This window comes from Capsella rubella, unplaced genomic scaffold, assembly GCF_000375325.1.
Source record: "Capsella rubella cultivar Monte Gargano unplaced genomic scaffold, Caprub1_0 scaffold_8, whole genome shotgun sequence".
Lineage (NCBI taxonomy): Eukaryota > Viridiplantae > Streptophyta > Magnoliopsida > Brassicales > Brassicaceae > Capsella > Capsella rubella.
The window spans coordinates 6,196,383-6,211,919 of record NW_006238916.1 but is presented as its reverse complement, the minus strand read 5'-3'; the positions used below and the strand labels follow the sequence as shown (position 1 = coordinate 6,211,919).

Below are 15,537 nucleotides of genomic sequence, written 5' to 3'. Positions count from 1 at the left end.
ATATATAAACTTGTCGGTAAATCTCAACTGATGAACTGAAATATATATAACAATAAGAGTTTGGCACGTTAAAATAGTTCATAAAAGGAAGATTCCATGTGAAGTACAAAAAAAAAAACTCCGACACAACTTAACCACTTAAAACAGTCATATATCACTAAGCTATAATATGTCAGCTTTAATCACGTCATTTGGGTGTTAATCTATACAACATAAACAAATATACAACTATTTTAAAATAAGTAACAAAAATATTACAAATTCACATATCTTTCCAAATAAAATTTTAAAATTAAAATATTAAATTTTGATGATACTTCCTAAATTGGATATTAAAAAGCTTTCTCCCTCCATTTAACTTTTTTTTTTCTTTTTCCCATTTGTTTATTCAAAAACTGTAACAAAAGAGAGATCAGCTAATACAGTGAACTGAAGAAGAAGAAGAAGCGCTCTCTCTCTCTATAGATCTCTCTTCCATGGCTAATCTCACTTACTGTACTAACTGATCTCTCTCTCTCTCTCTCTTTTCTAAATTCCACTTTCTCTCAGACCGATGCATCCGAATCATACCCCTAGAAGAACAAGAACCACTCTGTTCCGAAGATCCAAGACTTTACCGACGCACTCTTATCGGAGATTCACAACTCCTGTGATTCCCTCCTTCAGATATGACGACGACGATGACTCCCTCTCCTCTGATCTCCTCCGTGAAGACGATGGTGATTCAACTAACTTCTCCGCGGTTCTGAATTCCGAGGAGAAACCAGTGGCGGTGGTGCCGAGTCAATCCCCGAGTCAAAGGATAACTCGGTTGTGGACTCACTTCTCACTCACTCACTGCGTATGTTTTTGAGTTTTTTTTTGTCTCTGTTCGTATCTTGGCTCTTTAGCGTTGTTGTATCTATTTGATGGTGATTGATTTGTTGTTTTTCTAATGTTCTGTTTTTTACGATTCTTGCAGCTCAAGTTCAGTTGTTCGTTTTCTTTTACTTATGTTATGTTTCTTCGGGCTAAAGTTTCAAGACTAGAGGTATGTTTTGTAATATTTCTGATTACAAGAACAAGAAACATCAGTAGTTCAACTAGGAGAATGATAAGTGTTTTGTTTTTTTTTTCTTGTTACAGACAGAGAACTATGTTCTTCTAACAAGATGTAACAGTAGCAGAGTTCTAGGAAGTGACAACGATGAGATTCCACAACTAGAAGGAACTAGTTCTAGAGCTGTTGTTTTATTCAGTGTGATTATTACCTTTGTGTTACCATTTTTGTTATACATGTATCTTGACGATCTCTCTCATATCAAGAATCTATTGAGACGAACTGATCAGAAGAAAGAAGATGTTCCTTTGAAGAAAAGAATAGCTTATTCATTGGATGTGTGTTTCTCAGTGTATCCATATGCTAAGCTGCTTGCTCTTCTTTTTGCAACGGTGGTTCTTATAGTTTACGGTGGATTAGCTTTGTATGCGGTTAGCGACTGCGGGGTCGATGAAGCGCTTTGGCTTTCGTGGACTTTTGTGGCGGATTCGGGAAGCCACGCTGATAGAGTTGGTGTTGGAGCGAGGATAGTTTCAGTTGCTATAAGTGCAGGAGGCATGTTGATATTTGCTACAATGCTTGGACTTATTTCAGATGCTATCTCCAAGATGGTAGATTCTCTTAGGAAAGGGAAAAGTGAAGTTCTTGAAAGCAATCATATACTCATTCTTGGATGGAGTGATAAATTGGTATGCCTATTATAACCATTTTTGGTAGGATAATATTTTAGAAATAAGAGAAAATTTTGTGTGTATAGGGTTCACTCTTGAAGCAGCTGGCAATAGCAAATAAAAGCATTGGTGGAGGTGTTGTGGTGGTGCTAGCAGAAAGAGACAAGGAAGAGATGGAGACTGATATTGCCAAATTTGAATTTGATTTAATGGGAACATCAGTCATATGCAGAAGTGGAAGTGCACTTATACTTGCTGATCTGAAGAAGGTCAAGTTTCTCAAGCTTTAAATTGCATAAGTCTTTTGCTAGTGGTGAAGCTTCTGACAGTGTTAACATTTACCTTTAGGTGTCAGTTTCGAATGCGCGTGCTATCATTGTACTAGGATCTGATGAAAACGCAGACCAGGTTTGGTTTATTGTTATTTATCACTGCATATTATATGGTGTTACTGTTTCTTTTGAAGTAGTATTAATCACTTCTGGATGATTTTAAACAGAGCGATGCACGTGCCTTAAGGGTTGTACTAAGTCTTACAGGAGTAAAGGAAGGTTGGAAGGGACATGTTGTGGTTGAAATGTGTGATCTAGATAACGAGCCATTGGTGAAGCTTGTTGGTGGAGAACGTATTGAAACAGTTGTAGCTCATGATGTGATTGGACGCCTTATGATACAATGTGCTCTTCAACCTGGCCTTGCGCAGGTTAGTCTGTTCAACTAGTCTGAAGCACACTTGAAAGTCTACATGTGTTCTTATTCTTTTAACTCTCCCTTAGTTTGTTCCTTCTTTCATTGTCAGATATGGGAAGATATTTTAGGTTTTGAGAACGCTGAATTTTACATAAAGAAGTGGCCTCAGCTTGATGGTTACCGTTTTGAAGATGTCCTCATTTCGTTTCCCAATGCGATTCCCTGCGGAGTTAAGGTTGCAGCAGATGGGAAGATAGTTTTGAATCCTAGTGATGACTATGTTCTGGAAGCAGGAGATGAAATACTTGTTATAGCTGAGGATGATGACACTTATGCTCCTGGTTCACTTCCAGAGGTATGTTTCCTTCATTTTTAGCCTAATATTGCTATATTGGTTCAATAACTACATCTTTATTGTAGGTACGGATGTGTCATTTTCCCAAAATGCAGGATCCTCCAAAATATCCAGAGAAAATACTATTTTGTGGATGGCGCCGTGACATTGATGATATGATCAAGGTACATGGTATATCAAGATAGAGAGGAGAACTATTATAGCATAGATATATTAGTAAAGATTTGTTCTATCCATTGATTAGTTATGAAGTTTTGTTTTTCAACCTGTAGGTGTTAGAAGCTCTGCTTGCGCCTGGATCTGAGTTATGGATGTTTAATGAGGTTCCAGATCAAGAAAGAGAGAAAAAGCTGACTGATGCAGGACTAAACATATCCAAATTGGTGAATATTAAACTTGTACATAGGCAGGGAAATGCAGGAGTCAGGCGTCATTTAGAGAGTCTCCCTCTAGAAACTTTTGATTCCGTAAGTTTTCTTGCATTTCTTCTTGTTGATGTAACATGGATATGCCACTTTCCACCATTTTCATGATTACCAAATCAAATTGCAGATCTTAATTCTTGCAGAACAGTCATTGGAGAACTCTATTGTTCATTCAGACTCTCGATCTCTTGCTACGCTTCTCCTTATTCGGGATATACAGGTACATGTCCTATGTCTTTTCTAGTATATATATATTCAGTTGTGTTATCATCCGTGAAAACTTCAATCTTAATGCCTAGTTCATATCTTTGAGGTTTTGAGGTTGGTTTTTAGCATATTTAAATCATTATGCATGGATGTCTCTTTAGCTCATAACATATATATGACTACTAATGGAAGCTGCTGTTTCATTTGTTAATCAACAGTCAAAAAGACTTCCATACAAAGATGCAAAGTCAAGCAGTTTACGAATATCTGGATTCCCCAATTGTTGTTGGATCCGTAAAATGCAGCAAGCTTCAGATAAATCAATTGTGATAAGTGAAATTCTTGATTCAAGAACAAAGAACCTTGTATCTGTTTCCAGGATCAGTGATTACGTACTATCAAATGAGTTAGTTAGTATGGCTCTTGCGATGGTCGCAGAGGATAAACAAATAAACCGCGTTTTAAAAGAGCTTTTCGCGGAAAAGGTACATGAGAACTCACTTGCTTTGCTTCTCTAGAGTGGAGATATGTTCAGTTTGTTCTGATGAGTAAAGTCATTTTTTATTGCAGGGTAATGAATTGTGCATAAGACCTGCAGAGTTTTACATATATGACCAAGAAAAGGTTTGCTTTTATGATATCATGAGAAGGGCTCGTCAACGAGAGGAAATCATAATCGGTTATCGCCTTGCGGGTATGGACCAAGCTGTGATTAATCCTACAGATAAATCCAAGCTTACAAAATGGACCCTTGATGATGTTTTTGTAGTCATCGCCTCAAGTCAGTAACTTACATAACCGTAGATGATCTCTGACCATTTTAAAAACTCCAGGAAGATTATGGTAAAGTGAGTACCTCCAATCTTTCCGGCAACTTGGCCTGACTATATTCCTAGAAGATGCAAGAATCATTTAAGACTCCAACTTATTTAGTCACTACTAAACAGAGACAATTATTTGTACAGTAGACGACCAAAACACTTACTCTTCAATAAAAATCTGTATCTTATTTTAGTTCTACCACATGAAAGAAGTGAACCTTTCTATTCAACAAAAGCTGTGTCATTGCGCCTTTAACTAACCATCAATGGTTTACAAGTGAAATGATGCATATTCTTCGTAAATATTCACCAAATTATCAAGCCTGTAGCAACTGTGATTCATCAGACAGTTGCAGCAAGATCATACTTTTACCAATTCAGATGACTTGGGGGACTGTAAGCACTGCGGTGTTAGGACAACATATACATATTATGCAAGAACAGAACCAGGTGGCTTGCTCAATTGAGTTCTCATGTACATTCAAACTGAATTACCAAAACAAAACAAGATGTGAACAGTTTGAACTATATATGTTTGATGTGCAAGAAGAGAACCAGGTGGTTGCTCAACTGAGTTCTCATGTAAATTCAACCTGAATAACCAAAATGAAACAAGATTTGAACCATATGAAGATTTCAGAAGTTTGGTGGGGATAACAAACAAAACAGTCTCAAGATCTTCTTCTTCGTTTCCTCTTCTCTCTGTTGCTTTCATCTGAACTTGAAGAAGATGATGAGTCTGACTCAGAATCAGACTCTGGACCAGAATTGTCAGATCCAGATGACAATCCTGATTCTGATTCCAAAACTTTCTTCTGCTTTTGCAAGATGAGGCGTGGCATGTTCTTCAGATACTCTCTGAGATTTGTGATGCCTGCAAGACTAATCTCGGTAAAGAAGTTGATTGCAAACCTAATGTTCTTTAGGTTGTCTTTAGGGAAGATAGATTCAAATGATTCCTGCATTGTTGGATCCTGAAGCCTCTCATTAAGTTCCTTAATCCCCAAGTCATCTGACAGTTTCTGCAATCAACACAAAGTTTGTAACCAAATCAGCACAACAGTCTTCAAATAAAAAAACTCTGATTAGTATTGTACAGTAATACACTAATATATTCATAGTTTAGGCTACTTAATTAATCATATGAAAAAGGACTACATGAACTCATGTCTCGGAAATGGTAAAATGAAAATTATAAGTTGAGGATTTATAGTTACCAGGAAAAGGGTCTTAGTGAAGATACGAGAAGAGGAAGTTGTGTCCTCTACATTTAACCTAATGTAAGCAAGAACATGCCAAGGGAGAGCACCTGTGCTAAGTAATTGACCAAAGAGCATCCCATGTAAGACGTTGGTACTCTTCGCTGCTCTTGTCTTTCACATCATTCATCATGCGTGTGTTAGCTTGAACGGAGTGAATATAAACTCCACCACTCTTTCCCAAAGAGATATCATTGTAGTCTTTTCTAATCTTATCTCTTTTACTGATATCAAGATCACGTCGCGCGAGCTTGTACGGTCCTCGTGATCATCCGAAACCCTAACCCTAACCCTATCCTACGAAAATGATCAGATCACACTCAACCTAATTGCAAACAAGTAAGAACCTTTCTTGTAACCGGAGACAAGACAACCCTAGCCTATTCACCGATCTGAGAAGCCTGTGGCTAGCCTATGTTGTCGAGGGGTTGTACAATGTCGTTTTTGTAGTTCTCGAAACTGGTATGGGTCAAGGCCCAATATGAGATATATAATAAAAGTTAAATCGATTCTGTCTGAAATGTGAGAAAAAAACAAAAAAAAGGAAAACAATCTGATTGGTTGGAGTAAGAAGCAAATGTAATTAATAAAGTTTGTAGTTTCGTTTCGTTAGAGCAGCTCTGTTCAAACAAAATTGGTCGTATCGTCTCCCAGATTTGTGCAACATCTAAAGATCTTTACTTTGATTGCTTTCCATGAATTGCGTAATCACAGAGGATGATGAATTGGTCTCTCCTTATCCCCTCCTCTTTAAATCCGTCTCCTTCATCCCAATCACTCACTATCTCATCCTCTTCTTCCTCTCAATCCTAGTTTTCCTCTACTTCTTCCTCGAGATTCATTTCCCTAAATCAGATCCTATCTCTCTCACTTTCAATCCCACCTCTGACTTCTGTCAGTTTATTGTCTCAAAGTGTCGTCTTCTTCATGGACGGTAATGGTTTTTTTTTTAACTGTTCTTGATCCATCATTGCATAAAAATACGATCTTTCTTTCTTATGTAAAGATTTGTAAGCTTTTGCAGATACTTTCCTACGTTCTGGCTTTCAAGCCCTCATCTTCAAACAGCTTTCCTTAGTCTTTTTGGAAAGTCCCCTCATTTCTCCTATAAGCGGTGAGCTCAAAGACCATATCTTTTACTTGCTCAGATCTTGTAGGCACACAACACTTTTGTGTTCTTAAAAAACTGATTGTAAAGATAATATTTTTCTAAAGACTTGATCTTGGAGATGTATGAATAGATTCTAATCTCTTTTCTGTGGTCAGAATTCTCTATCAGGCAACAGATGGTGGCACAATTGCTTTGGATTGGTTAATGCATTCTGATGGTTGGTGTTAAGAAATCATAATTACACATTTTCTGTTTTCAGTTTAATTCTTTGTATTGTCCTCTGCAGTTGTGGAAGGCATATCTCAGGTGGTCAATGGCTCAACCCCTGGAACTGATAGGACTCCAATTGCTATTGTGGTTCCAGGGCTCACTAGTGATTCTTCTGCTGCAGTAAATTTCCACCACTCCTTTCTACTTTATTCCTCTGTTTCCGTTTCTTTCTCTTTGGGAAAATCTCATGTATCTCTTGCTTTTGCTTACTCAAACCCCTTGTTTTGTTCTTTTTTTTCACAGTATATTAAACATATTGCCTTTACGCTGGCAAAGGAAGGATGGAATGTTGTTGTCCAAAACCACCGTGGACTTGGAGGGATATCTTTAACTGTGAGTTTCTTTGTATTGATATTGACTTCTTGGTTTTGTTTCATTCATCTAGGTGATCTTTTGGATCACAGGTGAGTGGTTTTACTGATTGAATATTTGAATGAGTTGCTAGAAGAATATTTATGATCTTAGTCTTGTATTTCGATATGTTATTGTCAATCTTGTTATCAAATTCACCACTAGCTTATTTTATTTCACAAGCGTATCAGTTGTGAGGTTGATTCATTTAAACTATGCATTTGGATTGGGAATATTATGATTAATTGACTGACTGACTCTCGATTTCATTAATCAGTCAGACTGCGTCTACACTGCTGGGTGGACAGAAGATCTTCGGAAAGTAATTGATCACATCCATACTCAGTTCCCAGAGGCTCCTTTGTTTGCTGTTGGAACAAGCATTGGTGCCAATGTTCTGGTTTGTTATATACCTTTAATTCCCTTAGTCTTGCATCAAATGGTTAAAATATTGTGGCCACCATTGTTTGTTACAACTGGTTTGATAGCGCACATTTTATTCCTACGATGAAATTGAGGGGCGTTCATGTGGTTTGTCTTACTTTTATAATTTATACATCATCCAGGTAAAATATCTTGGGGAGGATGGGCCAAATACACCTCTTATCGGAGCTACTGCTGTGTGCTCTCCCTGGGATCTTTTGGTAAGTAGATCCTCACATCCACTCTAACTAACATTTTGTGATAGTGAAAAAATGTCTCTCTTCATTTCAAGAATAAGGTTCTTGTTTCACATCATCTTCCTTGAGATACTTTAATACTTTGGAATTCACATCATCTTCCTTGAGATACTTTAATACTTTGGAAAAGCTTGGCTGTGCTTTAGAAGCTAGTTGTTTTTATTGATCTCATCTTGTGTCCTCTTTGATGTTTCTCTTCATTTCACTTCCCATTTCTCGTTTGATTTCAGTTTCTCTTTTTGGTAATATTCCCTTTGATCAATGAGTTTCTGCTTCTAGTATGATTTATTTCAGCATTCCCTTTCTTGAATCGAATTCCTAAAAATGCTCTGGATTATCTAGAAAAGAAAACAGTCAGCCTTACCGTTTAAAATGGATATTTTTGCAGATATGTGATCGATTTATCAACCGAAAACTCGTGCAGAAGTTGTATGACAGAATGCTTACTATTGGTCTACAAGGTTATGCACAATTGTATGTCTAAATTCTTGTATTGTTAACTTTGTATCCGTACCTCTTTTGCTCGCTTTAGTTACTTCTTTCTTGCTCCCTTACACATGGTTGTACTTGTACCTACAGGCACCATTCCATCATTTCTCGTATAGCCGATTGGGAAGGAATTAAGAAGGTGGGTTCTGATTTCATATCAATTTGCCACATCAAATAAATTGACTTAAAAGACTAACAATACATCTTGTGTCTTCTTTTAGTCACGTTCAGTTCGAGAGTTTGACAACTATGCCACCAGACTTGTTGCCAAATTCGAGGTGCGTTCGCTTCTTATTCTCCCTATCCTTTGTTTGATATATCATATCTTTGCATCTAAGTATTAGAAAATCCAATCTTTAATGATGCAGACAACTGATACATACTACAGACGTTCAAGCAGTGCACAATATGTGGGAAATGTCGCTATTCCACTCCTTTGTATCAGTGCTTTGGATGATCCAGTTTGTACTAGGGAAGCTATTCCTTGGGATGAATGTAGGTAAGAATCTATATGCGTTGACCCTCTCCAGTTTTTCTACTCTAGAACTGATGGACTAGATTAATTTGCACAATAGTCAATAGTCTAGTTGACCTAGTTTTACACCGGTTCTCTTATGTTGTAGCCTTGTATGGCCACTGATAAGTCTTCAGATGAAATCATTTTTCTGTTAAGTAATGCCACATCACCTCACTAGCATTCAGAAGTTAGATCGAGGGAACAATGTCCTAACTAGAGGATTTAACAGGATCCGAGTATTTGGGAATTGGTTTTGATATGGGAGAGTAGGATATGCTCTAGAAAGTCAATTTATCTGGTTTGGTTGTTGCTTTTATTCTTGGGTGCTTTAGAAGTTTTCACAAGATTACCTTAGCTAATTGAGGTGGTAATTTTTCTGTTAAAGTGAGTTGGTTAGTTTCTCTGATATATTGAGTTTCCATGCGTGGCTAAATTAAGAACTACAAATGGCTTTAGGCGTGTAGGCGAAATTTGATTAGTTTATTGGCTGTATCTTTCTGTCGCGCGTTGTGATGGGTCTCCCTGTTATGAAACTGATGTTCCAATGTTTTGCAGGGCAAACAAAAACATAGTTCTAGCAACCACAACACATGGTGGTCATCTTGCTTACTATGAAGGGTTGACAGCAACAAGCATGTGGTAATCTGTCTGCATAAGCCTTTAGATACTCATCTCACACTTCTATCCGCAATGAGTTTCTTAGGAATGGAATTGAAAATTTGTGAAACTGTAATGTCTAGGTGGTCTAGGGCTGTGCAAGAATATTTTGAAGTGCTACTCTCCAGCCCCTTTGCAGCCAGAAGGCAGAAGGTAAGAGGAAAATGAGTTATTGTCCAATTCCATGACATCATCCACTCTTAGTCTCTTCTAAGACAAGCATCATTATCATTTTCTATAGATGCAGATCATCCCAGAACCATTGGGATCTTCGATTGATCAAGGACCATTTGTGGATGCTGGAGAAAACGGGATGGTTGCTGTTGCAGTGGACACAACAAGAGCTGATGCAGAACAAGAAGATAGTGCTCAAATTGATGAAAAGACAAATAATCATCCACACAAGGACAATACTCCTCAAGTTTATAACAGTTTACTCGTTCCTTTGAAGAAGAGAGTGGATGCGCTTTCAAGATACAGCCGTAAATCGATTTGGCTGTTGGCATACATTGCTATAGTCACGACGTGGCCACTTGTAGGACCTGCACTTTTGTTTTCCATCAAAAAACGACTCAGAAAGCTGGTAGAGAAATAGAAATCATATTCTATTAGTGCAAAGTAACTATATAGATGACATATGCCTCTACATTGGATTGTAAGCTACTTAAGCCTGCAATAAGTTATTTGCCGTCAATATTATACATTACTCTCTCTCATGACTTTTCCAACCTCAACATGAAGAAGAAAGTAGTGAGAATAGATTAGCTTTCTTGTTTGAGATTGTAGGCTTATAAAAGCGAACTAATCAAATGTATACTCGTGGACTGGATGACAAGAATGTCTGCTTCCTTTGACCAAGTGGCTTTTCAAACTGGTATTTAGGGAAGCTAACATGATTGCAAGAGCTGTTTTGTTGAGTGTAAATACAATTTACCATTTGCCATCAATCCTATCACATGGTTTTCCACCTCAACATTAAAAAACTCCATTATCAGTCAAAAATGGAACTTTAAGGAAGAATATTAATGAAGCAATAGAGGCCACACGAGTAAACAACGCGCCAATGTTTACTATGCTGTTTTAGTTTGGAGAGTGATTTTAACGAATAAATTTTGGACTCTTTGATAAACTTGTAGCTAGTGACTACGGCTCATCTTCATTTTTGGCATTGCCTTTTTCACCTGCCTTGCTCTTTCTTTTGCCTCTTTCTTCCTTATCACTTCTGCACTCAGCTTTGCCTCGGCTTCCTCCATCATTTTCTTCTTTTCTGCTTTTTTCTTCTGCAATGCCTCTTGCCTCGCGTTATGAAGCTCCTTGTATGCTTCCTCTGCTGCCTTTTGCCTACCACTCTCAGTTTTGTTCCGGGCCTTCATTAAATCAAGACACTTGAACTCAACCATCCAACACTTTTAACCAGGCTATATAACTAATCATAAGTTTGCACTTTACCTGGGAGCTGAGTCTGTATCGTCCTACTAAGTCGATGTAATATGGGATTAGCGCCACCAACCGGACGATATCATCCATATGTTTAGCATCGGGTAAGGAAAACCTGAAAAGCAACATCTTCTTGTGCTTGCCAGGGTGTTGGTCAGAGATATGCATCGACATGAAATTCTTCCCATACTTATCCGCAGCCTTGTCACCAAAAACCTACAGAGTTCCATTGCATGCCCGAATCTGGTTAGTGATAGTATCATCGAGATAAATAATGTGCAACGTTAAGCCTACGCTTCAAGAAACTAAAAAGCTTTCTTCCAACAGATCTTACACTCATTGGAAAATAATAATACCACTCGCAAACGTCTGCAATGAACTCAGGAAAAAGCTGCTATGGAGCTGTCAAATTCTGACTACCATTTCTCACTCTGGTAAATTTGATTCTTTCTCACTATATCACTCACCACAGAATACACAGATACGGTTCTACTATAGTATCATCAATCAATCAAACAAATGGAGAACCTTTAGAGAGAAAAATATCTTACCTGATCAAGCACAACGTCTGTGACCATATCTGCAGCTACTTCCTTGGATTCAGAGATCACAGCAAACTCCTCCGACACCCATTTCCTCCCAGCAGGAGGAGACACAATCCCAGCAAATTTCTGCAAATCCCTCAACTCCTTTTGCATCGTTTTCGCGGCCTTCTTCCTCGCCATAGCAAACACAACATGATCCATAGTTTCTTCATTCATATAAACCTCAAAAGTGATCTCATCTTTACAAGGAACCACCAAGTTAAAAAGCCTAGAGGTCAGATCGTGTCTACTCTTAAGCTCTATAGTAGCCAGCAATCCATGGCAATACCTACGACCACTGGCGTAGTATTTGAACACATTCAACGCTTCTTTCAACAACAATGGCGAATCCTCTCCTTCCCCAACTCCAAGCAAACTGAAATTCTTCTGGAATATTGTATCCTTGGAAGCGAATTTAGCCGCCCAAGCTAAAGCGAGACTCTCGTTCTCACGTTTACCAACGAAGTAGTTGATCGAGAGAGCGAGTAAGAAACAGACGCAACCGATCTCCACCGCGTACGACTTGGTCGTCTTCTTTATCATCGGATCAGTAGTATCTTGAGCTTCCGAAGAAGTATTGAGATCCAACGTCTTCGAATCAGCATTTTCTGTAATCAATGGTGATTCAAGTGTCTCAATCTCCACTGGTAGTCCTTCGAACTCGTCTTCATCCCAATATTCAAATGGCGTGGATTGAGGCTCGGGGTCTGATTCAGGTATAAGATCGGAGTCAGATTCAGTTGGTTCAGGTTCCAGCTCAAGATCGGGGAGTGATGAGTGAGACTGAGTGATAAGAGGAGGAGGGAGGGAGTGGTGAAGGTGAGAGGAATCGTCGGAGACATCGTCGTCTTCAGCATCGAATCCTTCAAATTGAGAAGCTGCAAGAAGATGGTGATGAAGGAAGAAGAGGTAGAAGATGAGAGCGAATGAAAAAGGTCGGCTCATTGTGAAAGTGGCGATCTTTTTTAAGGTAAGTGACTCTTTTAAAGGTTGTGTTTTTGGAGGTCAGTGGTTTATTAAGTTGACCAAGAAATGTTCAAAACTTATTTGGGTACAAAAATATCAAATGTTAAACACAGTCAGTATCTATGTATGCACAACAACACTATACAAAAGGAGCTGCTAATACAAAGAAAGGAACATACAAGAAAGAGTTTGTTTTTCTATATAAGTTGAACAGCTGCGATTGATGGGATCTTCTCTCTGAGTTTCTGAGTGACTGCTACTCGAACTGTCATGACTCCAGCAGCAGGTCCTGTGATTCTTATCTTTACTATGGGATCTTCGATTTCCACCAGATCAAGCGACCCATCTGCTGTTCCGATCAAGTATGGCCTGATTTCTTCAAGTACCTACACAATATACATTCACACAAAGCGTTGTTAACATCACCGTATAAACTCGAAAGGATTGAGACATGATGGTCAGACAAGTCGCTTTTAGTAGCATACATAAAACTCTACAAGATTAAGGCATGAATATTGACTTGCTCATAAATTCAGAAAAAGGCCAATACGCAAGCAGTAACACATGCAACAGAAGATCCATTTTGCTAACTTATAGTCTCGGTGTTATACATTTGGCATTTGCAAGTACCAGACATTTGAACAGAGTAAGTAATAATAGAACCACATATGCAAGAGCACTGAAGCAACCTAGAGCTGATACCAAAACTAGCCTTTTCAATGTATTCCTTTTTCAGTTCCAGGCGCGTAAAAACAGTATTTAGACCAATAATATGGATTGAGCAGCTGATAACAGGAAACCACATAGGCAGAGAACATAAGCTAAAGTCAATGCCAATACATAACCTTTTCAATGTTTTCCTCACTTAGTTCAAGGCTACATATATGGATTGAGCAAGTGATAACACGAAATTACATGTGCAGAGAACTTAAGCTAAAGACAATACCAAAATCTAACCTATTTAATGTTTTCCTCATTCAGTTCAAGGCCATATATATGGATTGAGCAAGTGACAACTGGAAACCACATGTGCAGAGAACTTAAGCTAAAGACAATGCCGAAATCTAACCTTTTCAATATTTTCCTCATTCAATTCAAGGCCAGTCTCTTCATCTGGAACTGCTTCCACAGCCACAATTTCAGGGATCTTTTCCATTAGGCGACGCTCAATACCCATCTTCATTGTCATAGTAGAACTTGGGCATGACCCGCAAGCTCCCTGCAGCTTAACTCGCACAATATTTCCATCGATCTCATGTAACGCCACATTACCACCATCAGACATAAGGTATGGTCTGATTTCGTCCAAAACGCTTTCAACATTTTCCTCAGTGAGGGGTACTTCCAAGATTGGGTCTGGCGTTGCCACCGCCTTTACAACTGTAAAAATCCAGAAATCAACCGTAAACCTAAATACATATATCTCTAGGAAACATACACACACAGGAAGCAATAATCTATATCTAAGAAAGATTCTTCTGAATACAAAACCACCCATCTACATCGAGACATCGATAAGTTCAAGATTCAAAGACAAATTTTGATCATTAATCAGAATGATACAATAACGAGGAAAAGATGAGTAATAGAATCAACATCGAGACATCGTTCTTAACGGCGATAGAGAGATAATAGTAATCTGACCTTTGGATCGTCGGAAAAGCTGTCGAGTAGAGAGAGACCTAGATGATAATCCCCGTCGAGTTCTAGGTACGAGAACAAAAGCCCGTCGCGAGCTCAAGCTCTGCGAAAAAAGACATCGATACAATGATTCATATACTATAAGAAAACAATGACTCGAATCAGAAAGAACTGAGGATAACAAGAAATCAAAAATCACCTGAAGGAAAGAGGAGGAGGACGGAGAAGGATCTAAAGCTTGTGGCGGCGCCATGGAAATGGCCGCCGTGTTTAGCGCCATCAATTGCATATCTCTCCTCCGCTCGAAAAAAAAAAAAAAAAGCTAAACTCGGAGATGATATTTTGATTCGATCGACGACGGGTCGAGAGATTTCTTGTTAAGTAAAATCCAAGACTAACCGGAGCCACGTTTTGGTTTGATATGGAAATAGGTAGAACCAACTATTAAACCGGATATATAACTTACCAAACTTTTATTATCTTGACTCATCTATGCATATAGTTCCATGTAAAACGTTTAGGATCTTTAGTTTCATATAACAAATCACGATTGCTCTTTAGACTTTAGATATAGGTCAGTCGATATATTTACTTTATATGAAATGTGATGTGACAAACATTTTGTATGTACAAGTACTTAACACTTTTAGGGTAACAAATAAGTGAAATTTGTATCTAAATTTTTCACAGATTGGTAAGGTTTACTCACTTCAGTTTGCGGTCAATGGTCAAACTAGCTCGAGAGATTTGTCGTTCGATATGTGTTCCAAACTCATCTTCTTTGTTCATAACTTGGATAGATAGGTAAATGAGAAACAGATTTTCGACTATTCGTCTTATCGAAGATCCGCGCTACAACTTTGGTTTCACTCTAGAAATTAAGTTTGAATCTATAATCTCTGTTTTCTAACAATTCACTTTTTCATAATATTGAATGGCTATAAAATGGATTTTTTTTTGAAAAACTATTTGACAAGCTAAAATTGTTCAAGAAGGCAATGGATGAGTGTAATTAACGCTTTGTTTTCCGTTTCTTCCAAAGTTGTCAATTTTGGAATTGAAGCTTTGTATTCAATGTTTTGTTTTAGAGTAATGTTAGCCTAGGAAAAAGTGAGCGTTATAAGCATTTGTCGTTTCACCAATTCACGAGATAAGAACTACCAGTGTTTTTGACGTTTAAGACAAAAACAAAAGCAATTGTCGTTTAATAATGATGTTAACCTAGGAAAAAGTGAGTGTTATAAGCAATTGTCGTTTCACGAGTTCACGAGATAAGAACCACTAGTGCTTTTAACGTTTAACATAAAAACATAACGTTCTTTTTTTCTGGACCAAACTTTATTTACGTAAACCAAAAAATGAGTCGG

General features: G+C 38.0%; 5 protein-coding genes across 10 annotated transcripts; 2 read left to right on the top strand and 3 right to left on the bottom strand.

Annotated features, from left to right (window-relative positions):
• The first annotated feature begins 407 nt into the window (after positions 1 to 407).
• LOC17875327 (probable ion channel POLLUX) lies at positions 408 to 4,405 on the top strand. 5 transcript variants are annotated; one of them, XM_023777748.1, is made up of 12 exons: positions 408 to 841; positions 962 to 1,030; positions 1,126 to 1,728; positions 1,815 to 1,979; positions 2,059 to 2,118; positions 2,210 to 2,413; positions 2,510 to 2,755; positions 2,821 to 2,919; positions 3,028 to 3,222; positions 3,308 to 3,400; positions 3,606 to 3,872; positions 3,958 to 4,405. In XM_023777748.1, exons 1-12 carry the CDS (start codon positions 554 to 556, stop codon positions 4,174 to 4,176), a joined length of 2,508 nt encoding a protein of 835 aa, XP_023633516.1. In that variant the 5' UTR covers positions 408 to 553; the 3' UTR covers positions 4,177 to 4,405. The 5 variants fall into 5 exon arrangements, with proteins under 5 accessions (XP_023633516.1, XP_023633518.1, XP_023633517.1 ...); XM_023777750.1 differs by having other exon boundaries at positions 1,797 to 1,979; positions 2,851 to 2,919; XM_023777749.1 differs by having other exon boundaries at positions 1,797 to 1,979; positions 3,329 to 3,400.
• Positions 4,406 to 4,699: 294 nt separating this feature from the next.
• LOC17876443 (pre-mRNA-splicing factor CWC22 homolog) lies at positions 4,700 to 5,873 on the bottom strand. Its single transcript, XM_006281186.2, has 2 exons — positions 5,426 to 5,873; positions 4,700 to 5,230 (listed from the first exon to the last, which is right to left on the bottom strand). The coding sequence occupies exons 1-2, from the start codon at positions 5,543 to 5,545 to the stop codon at positions 4,880 to 4,882; spliced, it is 471 nt and encodes a 156-aa protein (XP_006281248.1). The 5' UTR covers positions 5,546 to 5,873; the 3' UTR covers positions 4,700 to 4,879.
• Positions 5,874 to 6,054: 181 nt separating this feature from the next.
• On the top strand, positions 6,055 to 10,317 carry LOC17875797 (phospholipase ABHD3). Of its 2 annotated transcripts, none has more exons than XM_006282008.2 (14): positions 6,055 to 6,401; positions 6,492 to 6,581; positions 6,734 to 6,795; positions 6,865 to 6,968; positions 7,092 to 7,181; positions 7,477 to 7,599; positions 7,766 to 7,843; positions 8,268 to 8,353; positions 8,459 to 8,507; positions 8,590 to 8,646; positions 8,737 to 8,867; positions 9,441 to 9,524; positions 9,626 to 9,695; positions 9,790 to 10,317. In XM_006282008.2, exons 1-14 carry the CDS (start codon positions 6,163 to 6,165, stop codon positions 10,135 to 10,137), a joined length of 1,611 nt encoding a protein of 536 aa, XP_006282070.1. In that variant the 5' UTR covers positions 6,055 to 6,162; the 3' UTR covers positions 10,138 to 10,317. The 2 variants fall into 2 exon arrangements, with proteins under 2 accessions (XP_006282070.1, XP_023634763.1); XM_023778995.1 differs by having other exon boundaries at positions 6,059 to 6,401; positions 9,784 to 10,317.
• A 102-nt stretch (positions 10,318 to 10,419) lies between these two features.
• Positions 10,420 to 12,536, bottom strand: LOC17874886 (uncharacterized protein At5g49945). Its single transcript, XM_006282011.2, has 3 exons — positions 11,531 to 12,536; positions 10,992 to 11,195; positions 10,420 to 10,909 (listed from the first exon to the last, which is right to left on the bottom strand). Exons 1-3 carry the CDS (start codon positions 12,506 to 12,508, stop codon positions 10,679 to 10,681), a joined length of 1,413 nt encoding a protein of 470 aa, XP_006282073.1. The 5' UTR covers positions 12,509 to 12,536; the 3' UTR covers positions 10,420 to 10,678.
• A 36-nt stretch (positions 12,537 to 12,572) lies between these two features.
• Positions 12,573 to 14,513, bottom strand: LOC17875458 (nifU-like protein 2, chloroplastic). Its single transcript, XM_023779009.1, has 4 exons — positions 14,370 to 14,513; positions 14,174 to 14,273; positions 13,599 to 13,909; positions 12,573 to 12,915 (listed from the first exon to the last, which is right to left on the bottom strand). The coding sequence occupies exons 1-4, from the start codon at positions 14,457 to 14,459 to the stop codon at positions 12,727 to 12,729; spliced, it is 690 nt and encodes a 229-aa protein (XP_023634777.1). The 5' UTR covers positions 14,460 to 14,513; the 3' UTR covers positions 12,573 to 12,726.
• Between the last annotated feature and the right edge of the window lie 1,024 nt (positions 14,514 to 15,537).

Coding starts and splice junctions, on each gene's coding strand:
- LOC17875458 (XM_023779009.1), bottom strand. CDS start 14,459: ATGCAATTGATGGCGCTAAACACGGCGGCCATTTCCATGGCGCCGCCA. Junction 14,274..14,369: donor CCTCCTCCTCTTTCCTTCAG/GTGATTTTTGAT, acceptor CTTTTTTCGCAG/AGCTTGAGCTCGCGACGGGC. Junction 13,910..14,173: donor GCTTTTCCGACGATCCAAAG/GTCAGATTACTA, acceptor GGATTTTTACAG/TTGTAAAGGCGGTGGCAACG.
- LOC17875797 (XM_023778995.1), top strand. CDS start 6,163: ATGAATTGCGTAATCACAGAGGATGATGAATTGGTCTCTCCTTATCCC. Junction 7,182..7,476: donor TTGGAGGGATATCTTTAACT/GTGAGTTTCTTT, acceptor TTCATTAATCAG/TCAGACTGCGTCTACACTGC. Junction 8,354..8,458: donor CTACAAGGTTATGCACAATT/GTATGTCTAAAT, acceptor TTGTACCTACAG/GCACCATTCCATCATTTCTC.
- LOC17874886 (XM_006282011.2), bottom strand. CDS start 12,508: ATGAGCCGACCTTTTTCATTCGCTCTCATCTTCTACCTCTTCTTCCTT. Junction 11,196..11,530: donor CAGACGTTGTGCTTGATCAG/GTAAGATATTTT, acceptor GGAACTCTGTAG/GTTTTTGGTGACAAGGCTGC. Junction 10,910..10,991: donor GATACAGACTCAGCTCCCAG/GTAAAGTGCAAA, acceptor GATTTAATGAAG/GCCCGGAACAAAACTGAGAG.
- LOC17876443 (XM_006281186.2), bottom strand. CDS start 5,545: ATGCTCTTTGGTCAATTACTTAGCACAGGTGCTCTCCCTTGGCATGTT. Junction 5,231..5,425: donor TCACTAAGACCCTTTTCCTG/GTAACTATAAAT, acceptor TGTTGATTGCAG/AAACTGTCAGATGACTTGGG.
- LOC17875327 (XM_006279943.2), top strand. CDS start 554: ATGCATCCGAATCATACCCCTAGAAGAACAAGAACCACTCTGTTCCGA. Junction 842..961: donor ACTTCTCACTCACTCACTGC/GTATGTTTTTGA, acceptor CGATTCTTGCAG/CTCAAGTTCAGTTGTTCGTT. Junction 3,223..3,307: donor CTCTAGAAACTTTTGATTCC/GTAAGTTTTCTT, acceptor ATCAAATTGCAG/ATCTTAATTCTTGCAGAACA.